General features: G+C 41.6%; 1 protein-coding gene across 1 annotated transcript in view; it reads right to left on the bottom strand.

The window, feature by feature from the left end:
• Positions 1-5,308: 5,308 nt before the first annotated feature.
• The window catches only part of LOC137269884 (unconventional myosin-XVI-like), a 268,971-nt gene continuing 252,303 nt past the window's right edge, over positions 5,309-21,976 (bottom strand). The window contains exons 35-37 of the mRNA XM_067803717.1: positions 14,343-14,446; positions 12,324-12,413; positions 5,309-8,958 (exon numbers count right to left, since the gene is read on the bottom strand). Coding sequence (XP_067659818.1) covers positions 8,689-8,958; positions 12,324-12,413; positions 14,343-14,446 — 464 coding nt within the window. The 3' untranslated portion in view covers positions 5,309-8,688. The remainder of the gene's footprint in view (positions 8,959-12,323; positions 12,414-14,342; positions 14,447-21,976) is intronic.

A 21,976-nucleotide genomic window follows, 5' to 3' on the forward strand; every position in this document is an offset into this window, starting at 1 on the left:
CATGTTTTGATGTTAACCTCACAGTCATCAAGCAGTGTAAGTGATAATAATATCTACGAGGAGCAATATCCAACAGCTACATGTTTTGATGTTAACCTCATAGTCATCAAGTAGTGTCAGTGATAATAATATCTACGAGGAACAATATCCAACAGCTACATGTTTTGATGTTAACCTCACAGTCATCAAGTAGTGTCAGTGATAATAATATCTACGAGGAGCAATATCCAACAGCTACATGTTTTGATGTTAACCTCACAGTCATCAAGCAGTGTCAGTGATAATAATATCTACGAGGAACAATATCCAACAGCTACATGTTTTGATGTTAACCTCACAGTCATCAAGTAGTGTCAGTGATAATAATATCTACGAGGAACAATATCCAACAGCTACATGTTTTGATGTTTACCTCACAGTCATCAAGTAGTGTCAGTGATAATAATATCTACGAGGAACAATATCCAACAGCTACATGTTTTGATGTTAACCTCACAGTCATCAAGTAGTGTCAGTGATAATAATATCTACGAGGAACAATATCCAACAGCTACATGTTTTGATGTTAACCTCACAGTCATCAAGTAGTGTCAGTGATAATAATATCTACGAGGAACAATATCCAACAGCTACATGTTTTGATGTTAACCTCACAGTCATCAAGTAGTGTCAGTGATAATAATATCTACGAGGAACAATATCCAACAGCTACATGTTTTGATGTTAACCTCATAGTCATCAAGTAGTGTCAGTGATAATAATATCCACGAGGAACAATATCCAACAGCTACATGTTTTGATGTTAACCTCACAGTCATCAAGCAGTGTCAGTGATAATAATATCCACGAGGAACAATATCCAACAGCTACATGTTTTGATGTTAACCTCACAGTCATCAAGTAGTGTCAGTGATAATAATATCTACGAGGAACAATATCCAACAGCTACATGTTTTGATGTTTACCTCACAGTCATCAAGTAGTGTCAGTGATAATAATATCTACGAGGAACAATATCCAACAGCTACATGTTTTGATGTTAACCTCACAGTCATCAAGTAGTGTCAGTGATAATAATATCTACGAGGAACAATATCCAACAGCTACATGTTTTGATGTTAACCTCACAGTCATCAAGTAGTGTCAGTGATAATAATATCTACGAGGAACAATATCCAACAGCTACATGTTTTGATGTTAACCTCACAGTCATCAAGTAGTGTCAGTGATAATAATATCTACGAGGAGCAATATCCAACAGCTACATGTTTTGATGTTAACCTCACAGTCATCAAGCAGTGTCAGTGATAATAATATCCACGAGGAACAATATCCAACAGCTACATGTTTTGATGTTAACCTCACAGTCATCAAGTAGTGTCAGTGATAATAATATCTACGAGGAACAATATCCAACAGCTACATGTTTTGATGTTTACCTCACAGTCATCAAGTAGTGTCAGTGATAATAATATCTACGAGGAACAATATCCAACAGCTACATGTTTTGATGTTAACCTCACAGTCATCAAGTAGTGTCAGTGATAATAATATCTACGAGGAACAATATCCAACAGCTACATGTTTTGATGTTAACCTCACAGTCATCAAGTAGTGTCAGTGATAATAATATCTACGAGGAACAATATCCAACAGCTACATGTTTTGATGTTAACCTCACAGTCATCAAGGAGTGTCAGTGATAATAATATCTACGAGGAGCAATATCCAACAGCTACATGTTTTGATGTTAACCTCACAGTCATCAAGCAGTGTCAGTGATAATAATATCTACGAGGAACAATATCCAACAGCTACATGTTTTGATGTTAACCTCACAGTCATCAAGTAGTGTCAGTGATAATAATATCTACGAGGAACAATATCCAACAGCTACATGTTTTGATGTTAACCTCACAGTCATCAAGTAGTGTCAGTGATAATAATATCTACGAGGAACAATATCCAACAGCTACATGTTTTGATGTTAACCTCATAGTCATCAAGTAGTGTCAGTGATAATAATATCTACGAGGAACAATATCCAACAGCTACATGTTTTGATGTTAACCTCACAGTCATCAAGTAGTGTCAGTGATAATAATATCTACGAGGAGCAATATCCAACAGCTACGTTTTGATGTTAACCTCACAGTCATCAAGTAGTGTCAGTGATAATAATATCTACGAGGAACAATATCCAACAGCTACATGTTTTGATGTTAACCTCACAGTCATCAAGTAGTGTCAGTGATAATAATATCTACGAGGAACAATATCCAACAGCTACATGTTTTGATGTTAACCTCATAGTCATCAAGTAGTGTCAGTGATAATAATATCTACGAGGAACAATATCCAACAGCTACATGTTTTGATGTTAACCTCACAGTCATCAAGTAGTGTCAGTGATAATAATATCTACGAGGAACAATATCCAACAGCTACATGTTTTGATGTTTATGTCACAAAACGTTTAAGGTACAACCAAGCTTGTTCGTTTTACCTAGATTTCAAAGAGCGTGGTGCGATTTGATCAGGTGTTGTTCAATCAATGACAGAATATTTTAAGGCCTCAGCAAAGCTTTCCAAAGTTTTGACTGTAGACAGTTGGGGACAGTGCCGTGCTTGCCTTGTGCCACGTCATGAGTTCCCGTCCTACTCCAGCCGGCCAAACTACTGGACAGTTTTAAAGAAAATTATCACTGACTTTACTTGACCAGAAAAAGGAAACAAAAACATATTATACATTGACGGAACATTCAGTCTAAAGTTGGTCTTGCCCTGGTATTCTCGACCACTTCTGGTTGTGTGAGGCATTGCATTGTCTGATGAAAGAGAACTCCTGTCGGCTGTTGTAGAATAAAAAGGGCGCAACAAATGATCTCAGCACTTCATCTCTGTATCGCATTCAGATATTTTTTCAGGTTATAACCAGCCTTATTGTGATGTGGCCACACATGACACCCCATACCATGACGCCAGCAAGGCATTTTCCATACATACAAAATCAGTCATTCATAACGGAATTCGACAATTTAACATTATGTGCATCCTGGTTCCCGGGCCTGTCATTAATATTCATATTGATGAGAGGTCCGGGAACCACGATGCGTTATGCACTGATGTTTCTGCGACGTAAGGTCACGTTGTGCATTGCGGACGACATGACGAGTCATCTCCGGAGCAGAAGGGAGACAACTCTTGATGGCGTGCCATATGATTGACTGAGTCCACATGTTCAGCTACACTAACAAGAAATCCCCCAATAGTAAGTGCATGTCCATCCAATAATTGTAACTGAACACATATTTTTTAATGTTTTACTTTCTTTGATGCGATGCTGAGTATGTTCACCGATGTTCTTTAAGTGACGTGAGTCAGCAGTAACTATCACCCTCTTATTACTAAACTTTTCCTAACCGTCAACCCATACTGACAGATTTCGAGTTTATCACACCCCATCATACACCCATTCTCAATAACAGGGCGCATTTGTGTATATATCCGCTTTTTGCCAACTATGTAGTTTAAATGCTACTGAGAATGAAATTCATTTTGTTTTAGTTTGCCCCCATTGTCATGATATACGTCTTCAATAGTTCCGTATATACAGATGGGCACTACCAGCCACAGCCACAGCCAGAGAGGTCCTTGTGAGAATGCAACAGTCCTCTCGCTGTCAAAACATATGGAACATTTTGTGAAGGATGCTATCAGTCAACGATCGTCATATTTGTAAAATTTAGGAAATGCAGCAGCATTTGTACGTGGGTCTGAGGCCTTATTACTGAAACAAGATAAGGAAAATAAAAGAATAATATGTTTGCGAAATACGATTACACAATTAACCAGTTTGGGCTACGAATCCAACGCGTCTACGAACTGGTTCAGCCTTCGAAAACACCGTCTCCCCACTATTTAGCTACATTTGTGGAAAGCATTATTTTGAGTCGCAAAATAGAATATTTACGAGAAAGATTACTTGACAAAAAAATCCCCAAAACATATGAGACTGACATTATGTTTTCTCAAAGTGGCCTAGGTATGAAGTGGGCCTTGAGGAGGAGGTTGGTCTCGAGAAATTAGGGATTAATTAAGACACTTATGTGTGTTTTGTTTTCAAGGATGGTCTTTAGGAGGAAGTATTAATAAATATAGTAACTGTTTAAACCGGGTCTTCTCATTGTTTCATTCAGTTAAGAGTTGAGGATCATTATTCGCTAAGTCAAGGTCAGGGTCAGGCTAACCCTAACCCATAAGTGCCCCTTTAAAAGGATCTGCTCAATGGGCAGTGTCAAGACTGTACACTCTGTTGTAATTGGTGACTTTGAGACGGCCATCTTGAAAGCAGTTAAATCTGTATTTGGGTATCATTTGAAGACCCAAAGCTGTTTGTGCCATCTTAGCCAGAGCACCTGGTTTTAAAATACAAGAAATGGGACTTGTGACACTGTACAAGGAGAACAACCATGTCAAACATACTGTAAGACTAGGGTCAGATGCAAAAAAGACTGTATTAAAAATATGTGATGTGACAAGTATCAGTATCAGGCTTGATCTGACAAGTAGTGCTTCAAGCCTGAAAACGGTATAAGAATCGATTTGATCACTATTGATTTTTGCTGAAAAGAGTCACTGAACAAGTATGGTCGTAGCATTGTCGATGGCCGACTATTACATGACATTATACACCAGGAATGTCACATGTTAATGTCTGATGTGTCTGGCATCAGTATCGGGTGTGTCCCCCACGTGCTTGGATGACAGCTTGAATCCTCCTCATGCTACTATTAAACCTTCTGATAAGATCAAGTGGCAACTGCCGCCATTCTTCATGCAAAGCAGCTTCCAACTGTCGCAAGATTCTAGAGGCGGGGTTCTCTCAATCTCACACGGCTTCCAAGAAAGTACCATTCATGTTTAACAATGGTTAAAAGTTGCTCTACTATCATGAAATATATCAGGGGGTAGTTAGTTAAGTTCCAGGTGTATATATATATATATATACATCTTGTCTTGGCTCATGTTAAATATAATTACATGCATGAAAGCTGCAAGAACACCTCTGTAGACAGACCCTGTGGCTGGCCCATAATACAGCTACATCCACACTCATCACAACAAGGAACATTAGCATTTCTGTCCAAGTTTAAACATGAATCAGAATTTCCCCTGTGTTGAGTTATACAAAACCTTGATATGTTTGAAGGAGCTTTCAAGGTGGATGGTTTTGGAACAACTCATGAATACTAGTATCCTTCCAAAGCTGAGTCTGTAAACAAAGAATAACAAACCATTCTGCACATGACATGGATGAAAATGTTTATTTTCATGACCAGTGACAATTCTGTACATAAAACACAAAAATATATCTACAAATTAGAGGCTGGAAAATACAAAAGTTCCCCAAATCTGAGCATTACTAGAAAATATCTGCAGACAGGTATTATGCGTCACTACACGAGCCCAGTCAAACCGGTTTTTCCTTGGGGCGACACTGGGCAGGAAGTCAAACTCCTACAGCACACTTGGGAGTCTATCTCGGCCAAATAAAAATGGGGCAAAAAAGAAAAAAGGTATACGAGGCTGAATCCATTGTCACTCTTGTATATACTAAAGATGAAACTGATGGGAACTGTGCTCCATCATGTTGGGCAACACTGACAGCCTCCTGGCACATCTGTGTCAGTGTCCAAAGACCTTGACCTTGATAACCTTGATATGATCACCATGCACCACAATACTGTGAGAAGTGTGCCAAGTCAGGGAGTACCTGTCTTGACTAATGCTTATGTCAGTGCAAGTTAGCTGGCGTAAGCTCAGCTCTCTGTTTCCAAGGTCGCCAGGTCAAGGACATTCAACAGGGCATTAAGTACACATGAGGTTTGTAAATGTATCAAAAACTGTCAAGGTATACATCCAATACTAAGCTGTTAACATATTGGAGAATGTGTACATCATCTTCCAAAATATCGACAAACAAAAAAAACCTACCTCAGTAACTAGCCACCAAATTACAAACATGCTCACGTGAGCAAGCACAGATCTCTGGCTTCCCATATGTATTAATTTTGATTTAAAATTCAGTTTGGCGTGCACAGGGTATGTGCAAGAACTTCAAGGCAACTGTGATTTAGTTTGATTTTCATACGTCAGTACTAGAAGCATATCATTTAACATGGCCAGTCTAGCTGTGGGGTCTAGTTGTGCCAGTCTAGCTGTGCGGGTCTAGTTGTGCCAGTCTAGCTGTGCGGGTCTAGTTGTGCCAGTCTAGCAGTCACAACAAAGTACCCATAAAGCCAGTTCAGTACTCTGATGACTGAATCCTGTGTTCTCCAGACAGTCACAGCACCTACACAGCTAGCTCAGCACTGATTCATGTGTACTGTATGCTGATGTCATGTGACAACAGGAAGCCAGAGATAATGAACACCGTGACATGGGTGTAATACATGAAGCAGGTGTTTGAGCAGTTATGATTGTCAATACTTAATGATTCAGCACCAAATATTGAATATAATCCACTATAATTGAACGATAAATATTACATAAAATTAATTGTTGATTACAACCTTGTAAGTAAGCAGGAATTGAACTGCAAACAAGTGTTCACTGCTGTAAAGTTGAAATACTGATTTTATGAAAGTTACAATGAAACAAAATGGTCAGCTACATAATAACCATGCATATTGCTAGTGTGACAGGAAAACAAAATGATCCAGTGTTTGTAAAGAGATTGTGTCACTTGGACAAGGAGGGGGGAATCCGGATCAGTCCATGCGTAGTGGCACGTGCAAGCTAGCAATATGTCATCATGTAGCCAAAATTCAAAGAAAACACAGATATTCTTGAATCAGGAAGGAAGGTTACCACAACAATACTGCATTACACGTCCAATACACTACATTAAATGTGACACATTTTGTAAGTCTTGAATGGGTGTGCCTGCACAACACAGTGCATCTCACGTCAGTGCTGTGCTCCATCTGTTATTTAGTCACTTTTGTGCTCCATCAGTTATTCAGTGTTGTGCTCCGTTATTTCTTCAGTGTTGTGTACCATTAGTTATTCAGTTAGTGTTGTGTACCATTAGTTATTCAGTCAGTGTTGTGTACCATTAGTTATTCAGTCAGTGTTGTGCTCCGTCAGTAATTTAGTCACTGTTGTTTTCCAACAGTTACTCAGTGTTGTGCTCCGTCATTTATTCAGTCAGTGTTATGTTACATCAGTGTTGTGATCCATTAGTTATTCTGCCAGTGTTGTGTTCCGTCAGTGTTGTGCTCCATCAGTGTTTCAGTCAGTGTTGTGTACCATTAGTGATTCAGTTAGTGTTGTGTATCATTAGTTATTTAGTCACTGTTGTGTATCATCAGTTATTCAGTCAGTGTTGTGTTCTGTCACTGTTGTGATCCATCAGTTATTCAGTCTGTGTTATGTTCCATCAGTGTTGTGATCCATCAGTAATTCCGTCAGTGTTGTGTTCCATCAGTAATTCCGTCAGTGTTGTGATCCATCAGTTATTCCGTCCGTGTCCAGACAGACCCTGGAAGACCTTTCTCTTTATCACCACCAATTTCCACATACTGGACATGTTCACTTGTTGGTAATATTCACATTCATGTAAAAACATCCACATAAAACATACAGTGACAAATACTCATGTAGAACAGCCACAAGCTTTCAGGTTCACGTAAAGATTCCTCCCAGTTACTGACACTACACCTGGGAGCAACCACCAACCACCAATTTAACATGGCTAGTCATGTTCGACACAGTCTGGACATGTTCCACAGTGTCTGGTCATGTCTAACACTGTCTATTCATGCCTGACACTGTAAGGTCATGCCTGACAATGTCTGGTCATGGCCAACACTGTCATGTCTGGCCAACAATGTCATGTCTAACACTGCCTGGTCAGATCCGGCACTGTCTGGTCATGTCCAACACTGTCTGGTCATGTGCGACACGAATTGTTGTTTATGCCACTGGTGATATTGCTTGGGGTAATGCAATGCCAGAAATCCCTGATTGTATTAATATTTCAAGTCCATCAGACAAACCAGTACAATGTTTGTGACAGATGGCAGCAACTAGCTGCAAGTCTACCCAGTGCACTTCAGTCATCACCCAATGACGTAAAGATGGAACTTGTTGTAATTGTAATCCAACACAGAGATAAACTGCATAGTTTTGTTTGCACTCACGAATTATACGTATCAGTCCTTCCTAAAGCAATGTGTTTGCTTGTTTATTTTATTCATAATCGTATCATAAATGCATATAAAAGAATTTTGATTGGCAGATTCTGTAGCTGTTGCTAAGCAACACACAACAATAATTTGCAAAATGCTGCAGGATAGGTTATAAATATACAGACAGTCATTGAGGTCTGTGCCAGTGCTGGAGGTCACACAGAAATAGTCTTCCCTGACCTTGACTGTAAGACCTAGTCGACACACATCCAAGACACAACATTGACAGACATAGCTACATGTACATCAAACAATGAGTGACCTTCTAGTGAAGGTCACATGGACATGTGTGTTACATGTAATATCTGTGTCACCAAGAACTCTGTGTTCAGGTCCCGTGGAAGACACAGTGAAACACCTCAGTAATTTGTTCACTTTCTGTCTTGTTTCTGAGAAAATGTTCAGCAGAAAAAAATATCACATTTTTAACCAATCAACTTGGAGGTGCTTCATCTTCTTCCTCAGGATTATATTCGTTGAAAAATGTCATTGGAACTTTCTCCCTCTTGAACAACAGCTCACGTTTCCATGGCGGCATGCTCTCCAGTTCCGCAGGGTCCATGGCCATGGCTGCAGGGGTAATGTTTGTGTTAGTCTTAGGGACACCACAGTCAGCATTGCTGGGACGCTCTATTTGGGGGGCTTTCTTTCCAACAGGTTTGGGCTCTTCCAGAGCATCCTTGGCAAGAGCTGCTTCCTGTTCCTGTTGAAGGAGTGACAGAGTGAGAGAGTGAGTGTCAAAGACAGATACCTGTTAAATGTCATTGTCAACGTCATATTACACTGTAACTTCCTGTTTTATGTGAGGTAGAGAGTGAGAGTCATGGAAGGAGAAGTGTTTAATGTCATGGTCAGCATAATATTACACTTCAGCTTTGTTCTCAACAACGACTATGTAACTATCGGCTGCAACATCCATGGCATAAACCAGCAGTAGAGTATCATGTACACTTGAGATGGGTGTGACCAGATACAACTTTACAACACATTTACTGCTTCTTTACAAAATAAGGCTACAAGTCAAATATTGGAACCTTTCCTCAGCGCTGTTCCTCTTTATTAATGACCTTATCATGAGGGGAATATGAAAAGACAGCAAAGTGGATGCTATAATATTCTCTCAATACATGGCATCAGTACACGGAGGGGGAAACTAAACACTGACGTCTAACAGTATAGAGGTGGGAGTGGAACACTGATCAGTATAGAGGTGGGAGTGGAACACTGACATCTATCTGTGTAGAGGTGGGAGTGGAACACTGATCAGTATAGAGGTGGGAGTGGAACACTGACATCTATCAGTATAGAGGTGGGAGTGGAACACTGATCAGTATAGAGTTGGGAGTGGAACACTGATCAGTATAGAGGTGGGAGTGGAACACTGACATCTATCAGTATAGAGGTGGGAGTGGAACACTGACATCTATCAGTATAGAGATGGGAGTGGAACACTGATCAGTATAGAGGTGGGAGTGGAACACTGACATCTATCAGTATAGAGGTGGGAGTGGAACACTGACATCTATCAGTATAGAGGTGGGAGTGGAACACTGATCAGTATAGAGGTGGGAGTGGAACACTGACATCTATCAGTATAGAGGTGGGACTGGAACACTGATCAGTATAGAGGTGGGAGTGGAACACTGACATCTATCAGTATAGAGGTGGGAGTGGAACACTGATCAGTATAGAGGTGGGAGTGGAACACTGACATCTATTAGTATAGAGGTGGGAGTGGAACACTGACATCTATCAGTATAGAGGTGGGAGTGGAACACTGATCAGTATAGAGTTGGGAGTGGAACACTGACATCTATCTGTATAGAGGTGGGAGTGGAACACTGATCAGTATAGAGGTGGGAGTGGAACACTGATCAGTATAGAGGTGGGAGTCGAACACTGATCAGTATAGAGGTGGGAGTGCAACACTGACATCTATCAGTATAGAGGTGGGAGTGGAACACTGATCAGTATAGAGGTGGGAGTGGAACAGTGACATCTATCAGTATAGAGGTGGGAGTGGAACACTGATCAGTATAGAGGTGGGAGTGGAACACTGATCAGTATAGAGGTGGGAGTGGAACAGTGACATCTTTCAGTATAGAGTTGGGAGTGGAACACTGATCAGTATAGAGGTGGGAGTGGAACACTGATCAGTATAGAGGTGGGAGTGGAACACTGATCAGTATAGAGGTGGGAGTGGAACACTGATCAGTATAGAGGTGGGAGTGGAACACTGATCAGTATAGCGGTGGGAGTGGAACAGTGACATCTATCAGTATAGAGGTGGGAGTGGAACAGTGACATCTATCAGTATAGAGGTGGGAGTGGAACACTGATCAGTATAGAGGTGGGAGTGGAACACTGACATCTATCAGTATAGAGGTGGGAGTGGAACACTGATCAGTATAGAGGTGGGAGTGGAACACTGACATCTATCAGTATAGAGGTGGGAGTGGAACACTGATCAGTATAGAGGTGGGAGTGGAACACTGATCAGTATAGAGGTGGGAGTGGAACACTGACATCTATCAGTATAGAGGTGGGAGCGGAACACTGACATCTATCAGTATAGAGGTGGGAGTGGAACACTGACATCTATCAGTATAGAGGTGGGAGTGGAACACTGACATCTATCAGTATGGAGGTGGGAGTGGAACACTGATCAGTATAGAGGTGGGAGTGGAACACTGATCAGTATAGAGGTGGGAGTGGAACACTGACATCTATCAGTATAGAGGTGGGAGTGGAACAGCTGACATCTATCAGTATAGAGGTGGGAGTGGAACACTGACATCTATCAGTATAGAGTTGGGAGTGGAACACTGATCAGTATAGAGGTGGGAGCGGACCACTGACAACTATCAGTATAGAGTTGGGAGTGGAACACTGATCAGTATAGAGGTGGGAGTGGAACACTGATCAGTATAGAGGTGGGAGTGGAACACTGACATCTGTCAGTATAGAGTTGGGAGTGGAACACTGATCAGTATAGAGGTGGGAGTGGAACACTGATCAGTATAGAGGTGGGAGTGGAACACTGACATCTATCAGTATAGAGGTGGGAGTGGAACACTGACATCTATCAGTATAGAGGTGGGAGTGGAACACTGATCAGTATAGAGGTGGGAGCGGACCACTGACATCTATCAGTTTAGAGTTGGGAGTGGAACACTGATCAGTGTTGAGGTGGGAGTGGAACACTGATCAGTATAGAGGTGGGAGTGGAACACTGATCAGTATAGAGGTGGGAGTGGAACACTGATCAGTATAGAGGTGGGAGTGGAACAGTGACATCTATCAGTACAGAGGTGGGAGTGGAACACTGATCAGTATAGAGGTGGGAGTGGAACACTGATCAGTATAGAGGTGGGAGTGGAACACTGATCAGTATAGAGGTGTGAGCGGAACACTGATCAGTATAGAGGTGGGAGCGGAACACTGACATCTATCAGTATAGAGGTGGGAGTGGAACACTGATCAGTATAGAGGTGGGAGTGGAACACTGACATCTATCAGTACAGAGGTGGGAGTGGAACACTGATCAGTATAGAGGTGGGAGTGGAACACTGACATCTATCAGTATAGAGGTGGGAGCGGAACACTGACATCTATCAGTATAGAGGTGGGAGTGGAACACTGATCAGTATAGAGGTGGGAGTGGAACACTGACATCTATCACTATAGAGGTGGGAGTGGAACACTGACATCTATCAGTACAGAGGTGGGAGTGGAACACTGACATCTATCAGTATAGAGGTGGGAGTGGAACACTGATCAGTATAGAGGTGGGAGCGGAACACTGACATCTATCAGTATAGAGGTGGGAGTGGAACACTGATCAGTATAGAGGTGGGAGTGGAACACTGACATCTATCAGTACAGAGGTGGGAGAGGAACACTGATCAGTATAGAGGTGGGAGTGGAACACTGATCAGTATAGAGGTGGGAGTGGAACACTGATCAGTATAGAGGTGGGAGTGGAACAGTGACATCTATCAGTATAGAGGTGGGAGCGGAACAGTGACATCTATCTGTATAGAGGTGGGAGCGGAACAGTGACATTACCTCCTGGGATTTCTTCATAAGTATCTTCCTTTTCCACTCAGGGACATCCTTCCACTTGGCTTGCTCTTCCCTCTCCCTCAGGATCTTTCGCTATAACATTAACGAAAAAGTCTCAACTTCTACTTTCTGAGCAACATTTTCACACATAATCTCAACTTCCTGTTCCTCTACAACATCAACAAACAATCTCAAGTTCCTGTTTCTGTGCAACATCAACAAACAATCTCAGCTTCCTGTTTCTCTACAACATCAACAAACAATCTCAGCTTCCTGTTTCTCTGAAACATCAACAAACATTCTCAGCTTCCTGTTTCTGCGCAACATCAACAAACAATCTCAACTTCTTCCTGTTTCTCTACAACATCAACAAACAATCTCAGCTTCCTGTTTCTCTGCAAAGTCAACACACAATCTCAGCTTCCTGTTTCTCTACTACATCAACAAACAGTCTCAACTTCCTGTTTCTCTACAACATCAACAAACAATCTCAACTTCCTGTTTCTCTACAACATCAACAAACAATCTCAGCTTCCTGTTTCTCTGCAAAGTCAACAAACAATCTCAGCTTCCTGTTTCTCTACAACATCAACAAACAATCTCAACTTCCTGTTTCTCTGCAAAGTCAACAAACAATCTCAGCTTCCTGTTTCTCTGCAAAGTCAACACACAATCTCAGCTTCCTGTTTCTCTACTACATCAACAAACAGTCTCAACTTCCTGTTTCTCTGAAACATCAACAAACAATCTCAACTTCCTTTTTCTCTACAACATCAACAAACATTCTCAGCTTCCTGTTTCTCTACAACATCAACAAACAATCTCAACTTCTTCCTGTTTTTCTACAACACCAACAAACAATCTCAGCTTCCTGTTTCTCTGCAAAGTCAACAAACAATCTCAACTTCCTATTTCTCTACAACATCAACAAACAATCTCAACTTCCTGTTTCTCTGCAAAGTCAACAAACAATCTCAACTTCCTATTTCTCTACAACATCAACAAACAATCTCAGCTTCCTGTTTCTCTACAACATCAACAAACAATCTCAACGTCCTGTTTCTCTGCAAAGTCAACAAACAATCTCAGCTTCCTGTTTCTCTACTACATCAACAAACAATCTCAACTTCCTGTTTCTCTACAACATCAACAAACAATCTCAACTTCCTGTTTCTCTGAAACATCAACAAACAATCTCAGCTTCCTGTTCCTGCGCAACATCAACAAACAATCTCAACTTCTTCCTGTTTCTCTGAAACATCAACAACCAATCTCAGCTTCCTCTTCCTTTAGAACATTAAGATAAAATCTCAACTTCCTGTTTCTCTACAACATCAACAAACAATCTCAGCTTCCTGTTTCTCTACAACATCAACAAACAATCTCAACTTCCTGTTTCTCTACAACATCAACAAACAATCTCAGCTTCCTCTTCCTTTAGAACATTAAGATAAAATCTCAACTTCCTGTTTCTCTACAACATCAACAAACAATCTCAGCTTCCTCTTCCTTTAGAACATTAAGATAAAATCTCAACTAGCTACTTCTGTACAACATTCAGTAACAATCTCAACTTCTTCTACCTCTATAATATTTACAAACAATCTCAAATTAATTTTCCACATGAACTAACAATCTCAAATAGTTCCTCAACAAACAATCTCAAGTTCTTCTATGCAAAAGTCACAAACAATCTCAATCTCCTCTTCCTCTACAACATTCACAATCTTAACTTCCTTTTTAACATTAAGAAACAATCCTAACTTTCTCTTCCTCTGCAACATTAACAATCTCAAATTACTCTTCCACATCAACTGACAATCTCAACTAGCTCTTCCTCCAAAACATTCATGAACAATGGCAACTTCACAAACAATGTCAAATTCTTCGTCCTCTTCAACATCAACAAAGAATCTCAACTTCCCCTTCCTTTGCACCACAAACACTCATTTTGTCTTTGTCAGCAATATCCACACAAATGTGAAGCTATGTTTCAGAGTTGTAACATTCGGGTGTACATACAACATATTCTTCTATCTTCTCTCTATTCTTCTTTTCCACCATCTCTCGCTTCCAGTTGGGTGTGTCCTGAGTGATGGGCACCACACCTGGCACGCTGCTGATGTCTGCAACACAGGTATACTATTGTCAACATAGGTATATCATAAGTATATCAATATCAACACACATATATTATTGTCAACACAGATATATCATATCAATACAAGTATATCACTGTCAATACAGGAGGTACATTACAGGTATATCATTGTCAATACCGGAGGTAAATTACATGTATATCATTGTCAATACAAGTATATCATTGTCAATACAGGAGATATATTACACATGTACCATTGTCAACACAGGGGGTACATTATCATTGTCAACACAGTATATCATTGTCAACACAGGAGGTACATTATCATTGTCAACACAGTATATCATTGTCAATCAGGGGGAATATTACACATATATCAATGTCGATACAGGTATATCATTTGTCAATCAGGAGGCATATTACACTTAAACCAAAACTGCCTCCATTACACGACATATCCCTCCAATAAGAACAGAACAGGAAGCCAGTATCTTTCATTTATTGGCGACCTAAGTTCGTATATTGACGACTTTAGTGCGTATATTGGAGTCCCACTTTCAAATACTGGCGCCCTATTACTGACCCTGTCCTTACGCAGACATCAGAACAGTAATACCCCAGTTGGTGAAATACAGAAACAAAAATTCAATGTTTTCATGCATTTATTACATGTCAAATGTCACTCTAGCACTGCCACGTTCCACTACAAAGTGTACACATTTAGCAGCAGTATAACGGGGAACAACGCATGGGCTTTACACTTTGTCCGTTTGTGGGGAATCGAACCCGTGCCGCAGACACCTTAACCATTAAGCTACCTCACTTATTAATTACGTATATGGGCTGGGAGGTAGCCTACTGGTTATAGTGCCTGCTGCATGGGTTCGATTCCTAATATGAATTTCATTTTTTTTAAATTTAAGATTTTAAGCAGTCACCATATTATGTATTGACCTCAATGGCTTTTGGTCAAGTCTGTATGGAGAACTGGCCCATTCAAATAAAAAGCGGTTTTAAGCAATCAACTCCCACAATGCATTCTCCTCCTGTGGTGTTGTGATGACAGTTTGTCTAGCCTTCTATGCATGCCAAACCAACCTGTGCCAGTGATTACATGGTTCTTAAACTCATAAAAGCGAGATCAGTGGTTAGGTTTACATCGACCACTTTGGTGCAAGAATTTCTGCATCGGAATAACTATCTCATGAATTATGTTGCCCTTGAACTGGCCTCCCTTTTGGTTCCTTGTCCATGAGGCCCGGGTTGCAATATTGGCCCTCAGTAACCCCTGCTTGTCATAAGAATCGACTGACGCGATCGGGTGGTCAGACTCGCTGACTTGGTTGACACAGGTCATCAGTTCCTAATTGCGCAGATCGATGCTCATGCTGTTGATCACTAGATTGTCTGGGCAAGACTCGATTATTTACAGACCGCCACTATATAGCTGTAATATTGTTGAAGGCAGCGTAAAAGTAAACTCTTTCACCCCTTTGAGTCCTTACCTCTGTGACAGACTCAGCTATTCAGATGTTCAGATATACCTAATATTTTGCTGCCTGACTGGACTTCACACCCATCCCTTCCGAGTCTTCGGTGTTTATTCCTTACGTATACCAAGAGGAATATTACATATCATTGTCAACACAGGAGGAACATTACATATATATCTTTGTCAGTACAAGAGGTATATTACGATAAGGGTCTTGAGTCCAAGTGAGGGTTTCAGTGAAATCCCTTTTCTAACTGGCATGCTGGTCTGCTTGGGGGAAATTAACTCAGCAAAGAGTCTGAAGATACATGAAACTAATCTTAAACTAATCGTATCACAGTCTGAGACATCAATACAGTTTGCTACAGCCTGAGACATTGCTACAGCCTATTTCCTTTTCCTCTGCAACATCACTACATCTTGCTACAGTATGAGACATCACTATGGTCTGCTCCTTCTGGTGAAGTCTGGGCATTCCTGCTGGTGAAGTCTTGGCATTCCTTCTGGTGAAATCTGGGCATTACTTCTGGAGAAGTGGTAGACCTAAGTAAATGTGTAGAGCTACATATCAACTATACCACTGTCATGGGTATGACACTGTCTCTGGCCACACAGACCAGTAATTGTCTCCTAATCTCTGGTATACAATACCACTCAAACAATCACTTGTAACTAGAGGCACTAATAAAACATGAGGAAGTGCTTCAGTGGAGAGTCAGCCCAAGGAAGTGAGCCTGCAGTCAGGAATTTGGTGCTAAAGGCACATGGCATACCTCGTCAGCATGTGGACTGAGTCATACCCTGCAGACCATGCTTTAAACTCCATCTGGGGACCTGGACAGTACACTTGTACCCATAGTAGGTTTGAGCATGTGTATGTTAAATAGAGAAACTTGACTCGGAAAGATTTGTGCCCCTATCCCCACTTTAAATTTCATTCTAGTCATATCACCTGAAAATGGGGACTGTGAGACAGACTATGTTGCATCTAGGCAGTAGGGAAAATGTATTTCAGACACTGTGAGACAGACTACATTCAGTTAGGCAGTAGAGAAAATGTGGTTTAGGGACCGTGAGACAGACTACATTGCAGTTAGGCAGTAGGGAAAATGTATGTAAGAGACTGTGAGACAGACAACATTGTAGGGAGAGCTAGGCAGTAGGGAAAATAATGCGGTTTTGGGACTTATTTACAGTGAGACAGACTAGATGCTGCAGGGCACTGACCTATCCAGCAAGTGATATCCCTGGAGTTGGCAAACCTATTGAGCTTTTGCCATCCAATCTCTGATCAGAAGTCTGCAGTCTGCTGCAGGTACATCAGTGACAAAGATTTTTCCTCAGTTCTGGATTAATTTAGGCTGTGGCTCATGTTTTGGGCACAGAACAGCAGATCCCCAAAAGATTGGGATGGAATGTATATAGTTGAGATATGCTCCATGCCATGCCTAGAACACCAGGATTTCACTTGCTGCAGCCATCCCTGCAAAACCTCCCTCATAGTTTCCATCCTATCAGAGTTAGCATGTGTTTATTGCAGTGATAAATCAAAAACCAGCAGAGCCTCACTGCTATAGTGAGTGATACATGATACATCTCACTGAGTGTATGTCCATGATATTGCCCTACCAGCTCACCACATTCACTGGATGATTGACTGCTGATTGCAGTAACCAGCTGATTACTGGTGTGCCCAACTGTCTTCCTGCCAGCCGCAGTAAAACTCAAAGTGATCACTTCTAAAACTCATTTCATAATAAATATCACAAAATCCTATTTTATCTAACTGGGAAGGAGATAATTGTAGGTTGTATTAGGGATCTATCATGGAACTGATCTCATCTGGGTACTTGAGACATGTGGCTGGCCAGGTGGGGGGAATTCCACTGATGTTATCGGTGTTAGTAGTTGTCGGCAAGTACAATGTTGTTTTCAGACATGATGGAAACTGATAAGATGATGGAGTGGCTTTTTCCAAGTCATTACTGTATCATACTCAGATTAAGAAAGGGCCTGAAGAAGGCTCCAGAAACAGCACAGACCAGCTTCTGCACCACTACTCATGGTCTTACACTTCTGGTGTAGCAGACAGCTTCAGTAGTATAGGGAATGACAGTTCTAAAACACTTTCAAGAAAAGTCTCTACAAAGCCTTATTTACTAAATAAGGCTTTGGTTGGGTCATTAGTTCTTGCTACTATTACCCCTACTACAAAAAAGTTGGCGTGCCAACTTGCTACTATTACCGTGTGTTGGTGGTAACACTGTGCCTATGTCACGTTTATATCGATGAAACAGTTTAACGTGAACCGCCTATGATCTCTTTGGTGTTCGTAATAAAGGCTTGCTGGGCTTTTTGTATCCCCTGTTCTATGTACTTTTTTTTCTCGTCCTCGCTGATAGCAGACTTACGAGACTTGGACCGAATATCTTGTTTCATTCCGTTATATTTTGTGAGTTCAGAGAGGATTGAACGAAACTCCTCTTCTGAGATCTTACTATCAGAGAGTGCCGTGGAAATACGCTCACTCACTGTGTTGAGCTTTGCTTCGGCCAGAACCCTGATCTCGTCGTGTTTCAATGCCTTACGATGCAGTCTGCGTGATACCAACTTAAGCGCCAACCCTAACACCCCCGCTATCCCAGCTGTTATTTCAAAACCTAGCACTATAGGTGCAGCCACGATGGTGGTTAACAACCCAACACCTGCAGCCCCTAGTCCCATGCTGGTTGCCATAAGGGTAGTGTCAGCCCCGTCCACGATATTGAAAGCTCTATTGTACTTCTTACATAGTGCTTTCCCCGTGTCACGGTCATGTTCTAGTTGACGTTTCACATCACATAACTGCCTCAAGCGGAACCCATCTACGGTTTCCAACGTCTTCGCTACTTCCTCTACGACTGGGTACAGACCCATCCTATAATATATATTATGAAAGATATTTTAATTGGGTTTCAGTTAAAAATCTATTAATGAATTTGAAGTCTACAAGATCTAGACTATTAGTCAGGGTAATAGGTGAGAGTCTAATAGAATTTCCTGTTGTAATAAAAACCCCACTGAGGCTTATTAAGCGGTTTATAGGGTCCGCGTAGGTATCCCGTTGCATAACAATACGACAATATTGGTCTTGGTGTTCGTCAAACCAGTGTATTGACACCCCGGGTAAAAATTGGTGTACTCTTGAGGTGTTTTCATTATCTAAACCAAAGAAGACTTCTATGGTGAGTGTGAAAGGGACTAATATTCTATCAAGATATCTGCTATAAGCATTATTGCTAAATGTTAATTTATTTTTTTTTATAGACTTTAACATATTTTTTTCGATACCAAGAGTTATCATACGTAATTCACTCTCCGGAATGAAATCCCCGGGCCAGATACCGTTATTCCTAATCTTAGAGACCAATTCCAATTCTTCCACCCCATCTTTTAATGTGATATAAGGTGAGGTGAAAGTTAAGTTGATCAGCCATTTGGGCTCTTTTAAATCTGATAACGACACCCGTCTGTACACGTTGTCTTTGAAGTGCAGGATATATAAGGCGTCTTCCTCACCAGGCTGATCGAAAACCCTCCGTATCTCCTAGGTCGTTAAGCGTAGTGTTGGGATGATGACTGGTCATTATTATACTATTACAATATATTTTCCAACTGTTTTTTTGATAATAGTTCAGGGGTGAACTTCATACCCATGAAGTGTATGTTGGCAGGCAGGAAGATATTGGTTAGTGATATCGTGTTTTCCACGATCACGTTGACCCCCTGCAGACTGGTGTTGGAGTCGGAACCCACCCGCACGTAAACGTTGCAAACTTGATACTGGTGTCGTTTCCCCCACCCGAGTTTGATCCCTTTCACGATCTGGACATCATTCCCCGATGGTTCCCCTAGGTAGACTTTGATGATCAGTGTTGAGTTTGCCGGTAGACTCTCTAATATAGTGACCACGCCTTCGAATTCAGACACCAACTGCAATTTCACGTTTTGTATGGTCAGTTTACTCGATAGCATGTGGGCTGCCATAGTGTCGAGTGGGCTGACGACTATGCTACGTCTCTGAGTTGGGACGTAAGCCACGAGCAGGGTTCCATTGTTCATGACTTTGTTTAGGTGGTTGTCTTTGTTATCCGTGAACACGTAGGGAGAGACGAGTCTAATATTGAGAAACCAGTCGTCGTTATCGGGTAACAACACCCACTTGTCATCTTCGGTGAAGACGAGCATATATGGTTTGTTTTGGACGACGGTAGTGCTCTCAACATCGTCTAAGTCGAACAGTTTACCCCCGAACGATGGGTATATTATCCAGTTATTATCACCGGTGTTGACAAGGGCGTACTTAGTGTTGACTTTTGCTCTTGTGGTATCTATTATATCACTTAGGGCTCCACCGGAGGGGACTTCAACGCGTTTGTAAATGTTGTTTTTCAGTTGAAAGGCGTACGATGTACCATCTACTCCGGGAGCGTCGAAACCGCGCGTGTGTCCGAGGTCGGAGATCCCGATATTGACGCATTTTTTCACTCCGGGCCCTTGTGCGCTGGTCATTTTACATGAAGCGTTAAGCTGAGGTATTCTATATTTACAGGATTATGATTTATATCTAACACCGATATTGTCAGCTCAGGTATGTTGCCCTGGGTTAATCTCTTATACTGCCGTGGTGAAAACGACTCGGTTCTACCGTCGTTGAATTTCTCAGTTTTCACCGGCACTGCTCTCAGTATAGTGGAAGGGTGACCTCCTTGAATGTTGTACGTTGTGCTCACCTGACCGAGATGAATGTACAGCTCTCGGTACGGTACTAGATCAGGTAACTTCGTGCCTGTGACGGTTGTTGTTGGTTTTATCTCGTCAGGAGACATACCGAGTATCCTCGCTAATGGTCGGCCGAGCCTCAATGAGGTTCTTCCGTTGTTGATTAACACCACTGTACCGTTTGAGTCGTTCATCTTGAGTTCGGCTCCCAGGGGTTTGAAGACCTCGTCGTTTAGAGAGCACACGCTGTAGTAGCCGTCAGTTATCTGGCTGCGAGTTCCACTGACGAACAGCTTATTGTTGCTGATGTTGATGTTAGTCCATTGCGGTAGGTAGGTGATATCGCAGAGTGCGACTTCGAGTTGGCCTGATGTGTTATCGATCGCGTGCGTCAGCTGAACGGCCTCACTGCTCGTTATTCCTGGAAGTGTTATGTACATGTTAGAGTATATATGCTCATTATATAAGAGTTTTAAAATGTTGTTTTACCCTAAACTGGACGTAGATTTCTCCCCCATGAAGATCGTGGTTGCTCCTGAGTTGTATTTCAATGCCCAGCTTTTAGATGTGTTCGATAAGTATAAGCTTTCGGTGACTAACATCAAGGCAGTCCACGCTTGGTTCAACAACCCTATGCAGTTCTGGCAGAATCAATTAAACTTTGCCGTGTGGTGCGCTACAACAGGGTGTGGTGTGACATTGACCGACACTCGGCGTGGACCGCTGAGTCAGTCTGTGTTCAAGTTCCACATGTACTACCAGGTCAGACGTATCCTTAAAGAGATCAGCGCCCCCCTCCCACAGGACAAAGCGTGGGACGCAACAAACAACCCGTACGATAGACGGGTCTACGAACGTATTTGCAATGAATTCGAAATAAACCCGAAGACGGATTGGCGTTTGCCGGGGCTGAACCACGGGTTGGGTATTCCTTACAGCGATGGGCTCTCAGTAAAAGCATTTAAGAAAGATTTACTAACAAACTTTATGAAACGAAAAATGTTTAGTACTGGGAATTTTTTCCATGCATTAGATGATATTGTTCCTAAACCTACCAAATATGGACCAAAACCAGTGAAAGATGCAAGTGATGATTTACTGAAACGAGGTATACTTAGGCAGGACTTTGCTTTATCGAGTAATGAATGGAGGGATGATCGTATGGACTTTGAAGGTGGTGTTGCTTTCACAATCCAGAAAGTGGAGCAGTCAACCGCAGACGGGTGGAAAATGTTTATGCTGGACAAGTCGAAAGGATTCACTCGTGCCAGGGTAGTCAGGTTGAACGACTCGATTCGAACG

Source organism: Haliotis asinina, unplaced genomic scaffold (assembly GCF_037392515.1).
Source record: "Haliotis asinina isolate JCU_RB_2024 unplaced genomic scaffold, JCU_Hal_asi_v2 scaffold_18, whole genome shotgun sequence".
Classification (NCBI taxonomy): Eukaryota; Metazoa; Mollusca; class Gastropoda; order Lepetellida; family Haliotidae; genus Haliotis; species Haliotis asinina.